The sequence below is a fragment of the Cydia fagiglandana genome, chromosome 6 (assembly GCF_963556715.1).
Source record: "Cydia fagiglandana chromosome 6, ilCydFagi1.1, whole genome shotgun sequence".
NCBI lineage: Eukaryota > Metazoa > Arthropoda > Insecta > Lepidoptera > Tortricidae > Cydia > Cydia fagiglandana.
Window position 1 is genome coordinate 8,987,809 of NC_085937.1, and position 12,423 is coordinate 9,000,231.

Below are 12,423 nucleotides of genomic sequence, written 5' to 3' on the forward strand. Positions count from 1 at the left end.
GAGTATCCGGTAGTCTACTAACAAGGGTTATAAATGGGGACACGGGCTCGACAGTGAGTAATGATCGTTCCGTCCACAGATAACTGCGGAGCACCAGCAGACGTTGCGGATATTAGACATAACTAGAGATAACCAAAATGCATTGGCGGCGGAGTTGGCGGATACGAAGGTAAGTTCAACCATTCTCATTATAATAATATACATTCATATCCAGAATTAGATAAAATTTAAAATAAAAAAAATGTTACTCGTATTTTGGCAACAAGAAACCAAGGTTGGTTTTTATTTGAGTGAAACTTGCTTGTTATAGAATCTTTCGTTTGCTATGGAATCAAACAAACTTTGTCTCTCGTTGCACATATAAAATTTCACCTCAGCAAACCTCACAAAATTGAATACTATAAAAAATCTTTTGCCAGTAATATTTTGGTAGATTTATGTTCTTTAATGAGACAAATAAACACACATAAAAAAGTTATATTTTCATCCAAGGCCAGTTTTACTGTGCGGGGCCAGCTAGGCAGTTTAATAAAATACATTTAAGATAAATCAGATTATGAATAGTCTTAGATAAAACTAATCTTGTTTACTTTTAATTTTGTGTTATAAACTAAAAGCCTCATTATCTTGCACTAATAGCGACGATTACGTCGTTATTAGTGCAAGACTCATTTGTTCGAGTACATCTTTATCTTTTGTTTGTACTCGATCCTGAAGTACTTTTTGATTGCAATTTCATGTACAGTCACCTGCAATAATATGTTACTCTTCGAAGGCCGCAAAAATATGTGACACGCTCTTATGGCTCTACAAATAAGATCGTATTAGATATTTTTGCGGCCTTCGAAGAGTAACATATTATTGCAGGTGACTGTACCTACTGATACCAAAAGCAACCATTTTTTATTTACCTAAATATTTTCAAGTTTTGTTATTTATGATATTGTAAACAAGCCCGTGAGGCCATATCAATTTAGTTGGGTTCTATAGTTTGTCAAAGGACTGTCTCATTTCAATAATAGACAGAGATAATCATACTATCTTTGTCTTAGACTAGTACTAGCACCCAAAAGAAAAGGATGAGTATAGTTTTTCTGGTTCTTACTGACTGACAAATTGGTTTGACCATTTATAAGCATAGTTTTGACATAATCTGTCAGTGTCAACACATGAACTATAAAAAAATTGTGACCGATATTATGGACATTATGGCCGATACCGGGGCAGGTTTATTACCCAATTGAGAGTAAATTAAAAGATAAGATATAAGGTAAAATAACATTTCCCGTGTAATCCACGTGAGGCGCGTGTTTGGCGTGGTCCCTTCAGAATCTTGTTAAGCGCGTTTTACTGATGTAAATAGACAACCGTGAAACGTTGTACAGTCGCCATCAGATATATCGGAGCGGCCAAGGTGTTCACAATATCTGAACACGCGCTCTAACGCTCTGACAATAGAGGCGTGTTCTGTACCGCGGTGATATTATAGTGACATGTAATAACTGCTACCAGCATATCGGGACATGCCTGCATTATGCTATCGGGTTATTTTTTACTACCACCGTTAAGTTCTATAAGCGTCTATAATTAAGTAGAACCTTATGAACGGAGCCATGTGAGAGCCTATCGCGGTGGCGTTGCGTTAATTGCTCATAATATTGAGTTACCCTAGGTGTGTCCTAGATAGCAGACAATGGCACTCAGCTGTAAGTACGCAGCGCCGCAATCAAGGCGTGGCGTTACATAGTTTCCATATTTATAGGTCTTGTATTTCACGAAAATTTGTAGAATGGGCTATAAAAATACAGGAATGAGATAGTTAAAACTCATATTTTTAAACGATAAAGCTCACAACACAATGAGATTTTGAATTTAGCACAATTAAAGAAGGAGGCGAATTGATTATACAATTTCGGAAACGTAACTGTGTGCTCATTATAAGACCATGTTTCATTTCATTCATCAAGACACTTCTATATTAAAGTTATTAGTTTAGATCTGTCTAAGTGAAATGCACGACATAATTATATACCCTACATAATATATATTAAGTAGATTTTAAAACGTTCATATTTTGTATTGGATTATGACATAAACGTTTTCATTGTTTGCACGCGAATATTTATTATGATCGATTACGGCAATATGAAGTGATATCATTTTTTTAGTACCACTCAGCTTGAAAAGCTATTAAGTTTTACAATTGCAGTAAGAAGAGTACTTATGCATGCGTTCATATTATTTCAATAGCTGTTTCATATTCATTGTTATTGTACTGTACATAGAATTATGTGAAATAAATGTAATTGTTCGGCCGGCCATCGCATTCAATCTTATTTAATCTATAGGCATAACTTGACATCTTGAATACTCCTGTAGATTAGTAGTAGCATAATATATAATGAGTATAAAATTGTGATACGCTACTTCACGGACTTTTCAGGGTGCACTGTGATCGTAACATCATACTTTAAATATATACAATTATACATAATACTTTAAATTGAATAACGCGTAATTAGAATCCTTTTTGAAGGAGTGGCTAGACTCAACATTGCAAAGATCTGTGGGGAAATTGGGGAGAGGCCTTTGCCCATCAGTGAGACACATAGGGCTCCAAATAATGTATACTATGTAACTTGTTCAGGAGCGGTACATGGAGGTGGCTGCTCATCTTGCCGAAGCTCAAGAGCAGCTCCGGCAGCTTCGCAAACGAACCGAGCCGACGCGCGGCCTCATGCCCAGCGTGGCGGCCGCGGCCGGCCTCCTCCCTGCCAGCTTACATCGAGAGATGCACTCCTCCATCTACTCAGAACTTAGTATGGACTCCGGCATCGGCATCGGGAGCGACCCAATGCAACAGTGAGTATTATATAACAGTACATTATACATAAATACACAAGCTGCTACGGCAGCTGTAACGAACCGAGCCCACGCGCGGCCTCACGACCAGCGTGGCGGCCGCGGCCGGCCTCCTCCCTGCCAGTTTACGCCGAGAGATGCCCTCTTCAGTATACTCCGAGCTTAGCATGGACTCCGGTATCGGCGTCAATCAATCAATCAGTAACCCAATGCAACAGTAACTATACCTCAATACCGGTTTTAGAATGTAAGATAGTAAAGTGGACCAACAAACTAATTACATTACTATGGCCTCCTAAATCAAATACATACGTCGTGAACCGAATTACACTGACAATTTAATTTCCTGGCGCGTCCTGCGGTTAACATCAATCTTAGCAAAAAAAAAAACAACAAACACAACCAGTCGATTTAGTTAATAACTTTGTATACCAATGTGTCCGATTGGCAGGTATGTTGCCGCTTCACTGGTCTAAAGTTGTAGCCTGATGTAGATTTGTTTACTGCAGTGAATACGCCCGAACAGTTTTGATCACACACTGCAATTTGTTTATATAAATATATATTTTAAATACGCGTTTATTTCAGATCGAGCATGGCGAAAGTGTTCGAGACGGTGCAGTGCGCGTCAAGGTGGTCCGGCGCGTCGATAGCCGGATCCGACCAGCCGGACGCGCCGCTGCCGCGGTCGTCCTACCTCCTCCCCAAGCCCAAGCTGTCCAGCGACTCCTTCTTCGAAGACTCGGACACGGACTCGGACGAACTCTACCCGTAAGTACATATTTCATATGAGTAGAGTGAGCGTCCGGGGCGCTCTTGATCGCAGCAACCAGATGCAATATTTCCCACTGCTCATGCATTATGTCAGCGGTCGGCAACAGGCGGCCCGCGAGCCTCCCTGGCTATTTTGTATGTAATATTGTCAAACAGCAATGTCTGATAAAGTCACACATCTTAACAAAGTGCGGCCCGCGTCAACTTCCTTAACTTATTATGTGGCCCTTGGCTGCTAAAAGGTTGCCAACCGCTGCATTATGTCATCCAATAATTTCAATTGATACAGTTCGCACAGTCAGAATTACATGTTTAGCAATAGGATTCTGTTTTGTATACAGAAGACGATATCAGACAATATTTAGTCAGATACAAGCAATGAAATAACAAACTTAATACAAGTGCCTAAAAAATAAATTAACTAAAACTAAACCTAACAAAAAAATAAAAATCCCTAAAACCTACCTTCTAAGCCTAGGCCCCTCGGCAAGGTGCCCATCGCGCAGGCAGCATTCCCGCGCTGTATAGCGATAGCAATCCTTTGCGCGAGAAAGCTGCCCGCGCGAGAGTCCCCTGTTGCCTCCCTTAACCGCTTACCTAGCTCCTTAAGGAGCCCACGCGCTCCTCTACCCCACGGTCCGAGTGTCTCGACGCCAAAAGCTACGAACTCGTAGTTGGCGCCGAGACAGCTGTATTTATGGGCCTTCGCTCGCTCTCGGGCGTCCGCCGCTGCCGTAGCAATGAAATGAATCGCGGATGACTGAAAAAAGACTTTGGCACGACAAGGTTAATAAAAAAAGAAAAACAAGTAAATAGTAGTATTTGAGCCAAATTTTCACGCTCATGCCATAATATATGAGACAAGTGGTGTCAACGGACAAATGAATTACCGCAAAAATAATATGTTTGTCAGTGAAATATTGGAAACAACGCATGTTTTTAAAATATTTCGATGTATTGTATAACAGTGTGCTCATTCCATTATTTGATTTGGCATCTGTTGCCAAATATATTATAACACGGAGTTGGCTCTAACTTTAAAATGAGGACGTGGTTTAGCAACAAATTATAAAAATTGGCAATAATTCCGAATGAAATCATGAGCCTCTTTTACTAATATTTTTTCGGCGGAAGTTAGTTTTTACGTTAATATATTCGAGCCAAAAGATTTGCGTACGAACAACTATTGAGAGTCTAGGCACGTTTCATGTTCTATTACGGTAACAAAGCGCGGGTAATAATGGGCATTCTTTAACTTAATTCAGGTCGAGGTAGGCGAGTTTGCGTGTGTTCATTGTTAGGACTGACATAACTACACTGTTCACGTTGAGAGAATTATCGGCCGATTCCGGCTTGTTATTGTCACGATAACGAGTAAATTGACTTGAGATTGTGATTTTTAATGATATGACGATAACTGACTAGACAAAGCAAATCTCTTAAGATAAGCGTTGTTTTCTTGTTACGCATTTATTGTTATCTGTGTTTAAATCTGCCTTGCTAACAACATATGCAGTAATCGCAGTTGAAAAGGCATGCAATTGTTTATCTTGTTCTCTTTGAATAAGTTCTTTATTTAAACGATGTTTTTCATGCAAGTACTGCACGTACGATAAGCAGGGCAGAAATGTAGACTATAGGAACTTCGAAAATAATAATCGGGCTGTGTAAATAAAATTCACCAATCCGTTATCACCCTGTAAACTATTGTCACTCATATTAGATGTTAAGTACTAAAGTGATCAACAGAATTTTGGCACCTTTAATCTTGTCTTGAAGAACATATCATACACACATTTAATTTTCGTAAACAGATTTTTTTTTTACAAAATGAGTCACATCACGGCATTAAGCAGGTGCTACCGCCTATAGGCACGCTCCCTTGTGCGTTATAACGTCTGCAAAAGAGCACTCCCTATTCATTGTGTATGAGAGGTATCTCACGGTATTTACAAGCCGATAATAATCGTTTGTCGCTTTCCGACGTATTGGTATGATGGAAAGGTACAAACGATCATTATCGGCTTGTTAAATTTAGTAAACGTTTATGAATAAGGGGGTAAACATTTAGCACTTTTACAAGTACAATGTATTATAGTTTAACTATGTTGTTGTTTACAGTGGCGGCACCGGCGAAGGTGTACCGGGAGCGCCGGGCGCAGCCGAGCTGGCAGCGGCGCTGCGAAGGCTCACACCACAAGAGATCAACTCTCGACGTGCTTCTTTGGCTGCCTCACACGTGCTAAGGCATCGACGTAGCACAGGTATGGTGTTACAATGTTTTTTTCTATAGCAGAAATAAAGAGGTGTTCTATAAGTGATCTGTTTCCGAACATCAAGTGCTTATGACGACAATTTGAAGTGTTGTCTTTTGCGTAGGTTGTTTTATTGCTCATAGTTTTCTAAAGCATTTATTATTACTGAAAACTTGTCATTCGGCTCAGATGTGGGCGGCATGGGACCAATCCTTATCGTCTGATATTAGGTTTATTATAATAATCTAAAGACTACTGCTGGATATATTACTACGGAAAAGTAGTGAATGTCTTTTAACCATCATCCGTTAATATTTGATGATTTATACTTGTATTTTATTCGCAGAGCGTGACCTAAGCGAAGAAAGCGCAGTATGGGGTGCAGGCGCGGCGGGTGGTTTGGCCCGTTTCCGCGCTCCACACAAGCTGCAGATCGTCAAGCCTATGGAGGGCTCGCTCACCTTACACACGTGGGCGCAGCTCGCCAAGCCGACCATGTCAGGTAAACCCCCAATCATTTACTCTGACTGTATAACTTGAGTGAGGAAAGTACAGTATGCGGTTCAGAATAACTAATAGTTGCTGCCCCATGAACACCTTAAGCCTTTATAAGGCGGAGGGAATATATTTCCCACCTGATTTTGAACTTTATTTCAAAGTGATTAAGTTCAATTTTGCATAATTCCTGACACCCTCAATACCCTCATGCCTTATAAAGGGTTAAAGATATAATTGGGGATAATGAATGGAGCAATAATTTTCTTTTAACAATTTCGGAGTTAGTCCCATAGTAAAAGTTTTAATGGATAAATATGTGCTTTCTCGCTAGTGTGTCCGTTTGAATCCCACCGCCATCAGCTTGGTAGGTTAACTTGTTTACGCTTGCTCCCTCGTGTATGTGTTGTTACACTTAGGGCCACTTGCACCATCCCACTAACCCGGGGTTAATCCGTTAAAACGCTAATCCAGTGTCAAATTGTACTGGTAACCATGGTAACATCAGATTTAACCGGTTAGCTCCGGGTTAGTAGGATGGTACAAGTGGCGCTTAGGCCCTTTGCACCATTCACTAACCCGGGGTTAATCAGTTAAACGTGGAATTGCCATGGTTACCAGTACAATTTGACACTGGGTTTACCCAGTAAACCGTCACCGGTTGAACCGTTTGGTTTAACTGGTTAACCCCGGGTTAGTGGGATGGTGCAAGTGGCGCTTACATGTATTTTTTACAGGGTTACTAGAGGAGCAGGAGGGTGTCGGAGTGCGCGGCTCCCGCTCAGCGCAGGCCCTAGGGCTGCGGCTGTACCGGCTGTCCGACGTGGAGGAGGACGACGACATGCCGCGCCTGCCGCACTCCAGCCATGTCTACACCTTTACCAACAGGTAACCTCACTTACAGCACAAAATAAATAATAGTACTAGGGTACAGAAGTTTCATTCTCTAACAAAACGCGTCTGTTACGATTAATGTGCGCAGTGGAAGCGTTCTGGGCCCATAACCTATTATTAATAAAATACGTGCATGTTAACCGAAGACTATTTATTGTGTGACAGAACGGCATGACAGCGATTCATATCAAAACATATTTGGAACACCACAGTTCCATATTTAAATCAGTACTGTAGATGGCGCTGCTGGATATCATAAAACTACAAATAAGACAGAATCTGTCCCTGTCCATCTCCATATCTGATATGACCGCTAGGTGGCGACAGCGCCACGCGCGGCTTATGGCTAGCCACCAAAATTGTGGGACGGATGTACTTGTACCTGTTGCAAAGCGACGAAATCGCGGAGTGAGCCACGCTTGCTTACGGATACTCTCGTCGTTTACAGCAGGGTACAAACAGCAACATTTTACTGTCATCGGTGGACCCTATGCCTTTTGTAATAAGGTTTACGTATGGTCAGTTAACAGTGTGGGCGATGAGGTACACACAACAATCCACAAACCTCTTTTGATGAAACAGGGCTACGAAGCTTTACATACTGTCTTGACGGTTAGGAAATTTCTTTCTTCTTTCAGACGTCAATTGCCGTCTGTGGCGTTCAAAAGGTTAATTATAAAATTTCCATTTTTCCCAGCACGGTGATGCACCCGAACGACGGCAGCCTGGTGAGCAGCACGCGCGGCAGCAGCGTCAGCTCGGGCATGAGCAGCCTGAGCTCGTCCGTGCTCGGCAGCGCGTGGAGCTCGCGGCTCACGTCGCGGCGCTCGTCCGCCGCCGTGTCGCCGGTGCTGTCGCGGCGCGAGTCCTTCTGCGAGCGGGTCGTCGAGCGACATTTTACGCCTACAGCCACGCCCGCTAATAGCCCGCTGCTCGGCTCGCCGGATTCTTCGCCGCCTGCTACGCCCAGGCCCGGTCAGTATTTTTAATACATAATCAGTGGCGCCACCGCCATTAATATTTGCCGATTCGAAAATTGACGTACCGTAGGGACGTCGCTAAATAATACAATGATAGGTTTTATTATTGTAAGTTGAAACAGAAACGATTATTGACGTGATAATGTCTTATAAATCGATGAACACCGGTAGCATGCAGGATAAACGTCACATAGTGTCACGTTGTAGACAGATCTCCGTGGTAACATTGTGGACAGATCTCCATGGTAATGTAATGGTATGTTATCTTATGACGTTATCACGCAAAATTATCGTCCGTTAACCAATTTTGCAGACAACTATTATCTTTAGTAAGGAAAGGATTCCGTGAATATGTTGGATAACGGACAAAATGTCACACTCGACGTATCTTTCGGATTTTTTTAACGTTTAGAGTTTACACTAACGTTCGTGTTAATGATGTATAAATAACTGAAGATGATCTTTGAATTTCCCAGGCGACGCTCCCCCCTCGCTGCACGCGTTGATCGCGTCGGGCACGTCGATCCTGCGGCGGCGCTACCTGGCGTCGCCCGCCGCCGACGGGTCGCCCGCGCCGCTCGCGCTGCAGACCCCCGGCTCGCTGTACACGGGGCTGGTGCACCGCAGCCCCATGGAGCAGCTCACCTGCCTCAAGCGCACGCTGCGCTCGCCCGCCGCGCCCGAGCGGCAGGAGTCCGTGCTGGGCGTGCCCGCGCACCCCGGCGAGGGCGCCCTGGACGCGGCCGGCGCGAGCGCTGCGGCGCCCGGCAGAAGAACGCGCCCTCGAGCCCCCCGGCCGCGCACGGACCTGGGCACGGTGGCCGCGCCCCCGGCGCCCAAGCCGCCGCCGCTGGAGAGAAACTCCTCCCCGCTCGGCACGCTCAGCACGCTCCTGTTCGGCAGGAAAGGCGGCCTTCTATAATTCGCGCCGTGATCGCGTTTTGTTCCTTCGGTCCGTAGGCCTGCGGGACCCGGATGTGCGGAATATCGAACGAGATTGTAATCGAGTTTAATTGTCAGATTGTTTCTACGAAATCTTAACTCTAACGATTATGATAGGGTCGTCTGCGCTTTTGTTTCGTATCGCTCCGATAGCGACCGTGCTCTTTTTTAGCTGATTTATTTTGAATAATTTGTGAACGTAACGTTCGCCTTGATAGATAATGTTTTACGTTTTGATATCCTATTATGTTATTTGTGTATAGTCGTTTTACCTTTGACGTGTATTTTTTGTAGCGAATTATTTAACTGTAGTGAGCAGCTTTGTGCATTTATAAAATGTTTTTTTTTTGGGATTCGAACTTGAGATCTTTTTTTTTGTAGTCTGAATTGAGTTTGATTAATGGCATTTTTCTGTCTCTGTTCCCCTCTCTATAAAACATTCCTTTAAAACAGCTCAAGTGTTTATTACGCTTTGTGTTAAAAAGAGAGAAATGTCATGAGGACCAGGCGTGCACTTAAATAATTTCATTGATAAAAGAACGAATCATAAATGTACACAGTTAAAGGTTAATATAGTGCAGCTATTTAGAGAGTCAAACATATGCTATTTATTCCCCTAGTTACCGAGAAATGTAAAACAGCCGAGCAACGTCAACTAGTTTAACTGTGTTAATAGGTACACTATAATCAGAGTTGGGCAAAATGTAATCGATTGACGATTAACGATTAAAATTAACCGACTTAATCGCGAGCAACGATTAAAAGTGACGATTAATTAATTTTAGTCGAAAAGCTCCGACTAATATTGTCACGATTAAATTAATCGTCGACTAATTACCGGCGATTAATTTTTTTAATCGATGAATTAGTTCGATTAATTTTCTCTCGATTAATTTTAGCAATACATATGGTCTTTTTAACCGACTTAAAAAAAAGGACGAGGTGCCTAATTCGTCTGAAACATTTATAAATAATATAAGTAACAGACGAATTTTTATGTATGTTCACTTGGAGACTATTAATTTCGACCGTCTTCGATAGGATAGTATCCGTTCGATGTAAGTAGTAAGTAATTACTGCATTGACAAGTTGAAACCTTATAGAAAACAACTGAGAAGTAATGTGTTTGCTCTTTCATACACATACGTCGTTCTCTTTCTAATTTTTATACCTGCGCTACAAGCCCTAAACCCTTACCTAGAGATGCCGCGCTAAGTTATCCGCATTATTATAGTAACCAATGTAACCATCTTATACTATTGAAGCACATTTATAACACTGGAATGGTTTTTAATGTGTACGCAAGAAGTTTTGATTTTTAGTTACATACAAAAATGACCACCAGTGTCCTGTCTACTTTCAATCGAGAGTTAATCGAGAAATTTAATCGATTAATATTAAGATTAATTCAATTTCAATCGTATGTTAGGTCGACTAAATTAATCGCGATTAAATTAATCGCCGATTAATTTTGACGATTAACTTTTTTAATCGATTGATTAGTCGATTAAAAAGTTAATCGATTAATGCCCATCTCTGACTATAATATCTTCAACTGCATACAAGTACGTATTTATGGTTCTTTTATCAATGATGTGTAGATGATTGTATACCAAAATAATAATAGTTAAGCGTGAAATGAAACGATTAAATTATATTAGGGGCGTTAACGGATAACTCGATTAATTGCAGTTCCTTCTTTGTTAACGAGACCCCGCCACGAACAGTGTATTATTTTATTTTGGTTGTGTTATTTATTGATTAGTAATCTGAGACTTAACTCTAGAATTAACGTAGACGCTTTGTCAAGAAGTAGTTATTGAAGTGGTCGTATTACGATAATAATTATCGCGCTTATCATTATATAATTTCTGTAATTGATAAATCATAATGTATCATTGTAAATATGTAATCAAACTTCCATTTAAGTAGGAGAGTACAAATTTATTTATGTTTTGTAAATCGAAACCTAGTAATATGTATCATAGAAACAGTCATATTTTGAGGCTCATCATAGCAATGGCCACCCATTTGTACCTTTCAGTTTCACTGCAGATCCTTTGGTTGATTGTAAATATGTATGTTTAATTTATTTTCTCAGTGATGACGAGCTGACGGCCACGTCAATTCATTTAGTTGCTTTAATTAAAGTTAATTAGTGGGTAAACATTTGTTACTACTAACTTAGGGTCTGAGTAAAATAATGGTGCATGCCATAGTGTAAGTAGTATTGAATTCATAATAGTGGAGGTGAATCAGCAAATACAAGAGTGAAAGTTAATCAGTTACAGAACTTAAATAGCTGTCTTCATTTGCCGTCTTTTAGTTAAATGAATAATCAGTGATTAACTTTAGGTTCTGAAATTGGTGCTATATAGTTTTTAATGTTATTATTGATTTGTTTATTTTCAAATCAACGTGATCAGGTATCGTAAATTTACAGAATTATAATAATTTCTAACCAGATTGGTATTGTGTTGTTTTTGTAGCGCGTCTATTGATTTTTGATTTGGCGTCGTGTCAGCATGTGTCTTGAACTTGAACCATCTGTGAAGTGGTGAGGTGAGGCTGCGAGGCGAGCGAGTGTGAGTCGATTACGATTGATTCCCGAGTGAGAGAGTACCCGAGCCTTAGGCACAAATAAACTGTAGAATAAGGGTAATTTGTTGAGATTTGACATCAAAAATTATAATTATTGTATTATAATTACAGGAATATAATTTATTCGAAGATAACTTATGCAGTTTCCCTTGAATACCCCTGTTCCTGCCCTGTTCACACACACTTATTTACTTACTTTAAAATGGTCTATAGACATCAAAGTTATCAAGAAAGTATTCGACAGTCACGGCGGGCACACCCAACCAATCGGTATAGGAGCTAAACGGGATTTCTTTTGGAAGAAAAGTGATTAATGTATTGCCTATATATTATTTCTGGTGTGTAGGTATATTGGTGGTGTAGCTTATTTCGTCGGAGTTAATTTTTTTCTATGTCTCACCTACTTAACCTTTCGCGTGACAAACTCCCACAGCGGAAATGCAATTAGTAAATTAAATTAATTGACAGAAAGTTAAAGTTTCATCACCCCAAAATAATGCATGAAATTAGCAACATCCTATATGTATAACACATCAAAAATGTGACGTGATTGGTTTGGGAAGTCGTTTTTTTTTGTTTTGTTAGTCATTTACATGGGAAGAACGTGAAGAAAATTGTTA

The 12,423-nt window shown here is 40.8% G+C and overlaps 1 protein-coding gene across 5 annotated transcripts in view; it reads left to right on the top strand.

Moving 5' to 3' along the window:
• LOC134665076 (trafficking kinesin-binding protein milt) overlaps positions 1-11,937 on the top strand; it is a 59,917-nt gene extending 47,980 nt beyond the window's left edge. For all 5 annotated transcript variants that reach the window (XM_063521880.1, XM_063521877.1, XM_063521879.1 and 2 more), the window contains 8 exons: positions 80-169; positions 2,648-2,862; positions 3,451-3,633; positions 5,758-5,900; positions 6,238-6,393; positions 7,124-7,274; positions 7,978-8,255; positions 8,737-11,937. In XM_063521880.1, coding sequence (XP_063377950.1) covers positions 80-169; positions 2,648-2,862; positions 3,451-3,633; positions 5,758-5,900; positions 6,238-6,393; positions 7,124-7,274; positions 7,978-8,255; positions 8,737-9,182 — 1,662 coding nt within the window. In that variant the 3' untranslated portion in view covers positions 9,183-11,937. The remainder of the gene's footprint in view (positions 1-79; positions 170-2,647; positions 2,863-3,450; positions 3,634-5,757; positions 5,901-6,237; positions 6,394-7,123; positions 7,275-7,977; positions 8,256-8,736) is intronic.
• The last annotated feature ends 486 nt before the right edge of the window (positions 11,938-12,423 follow it).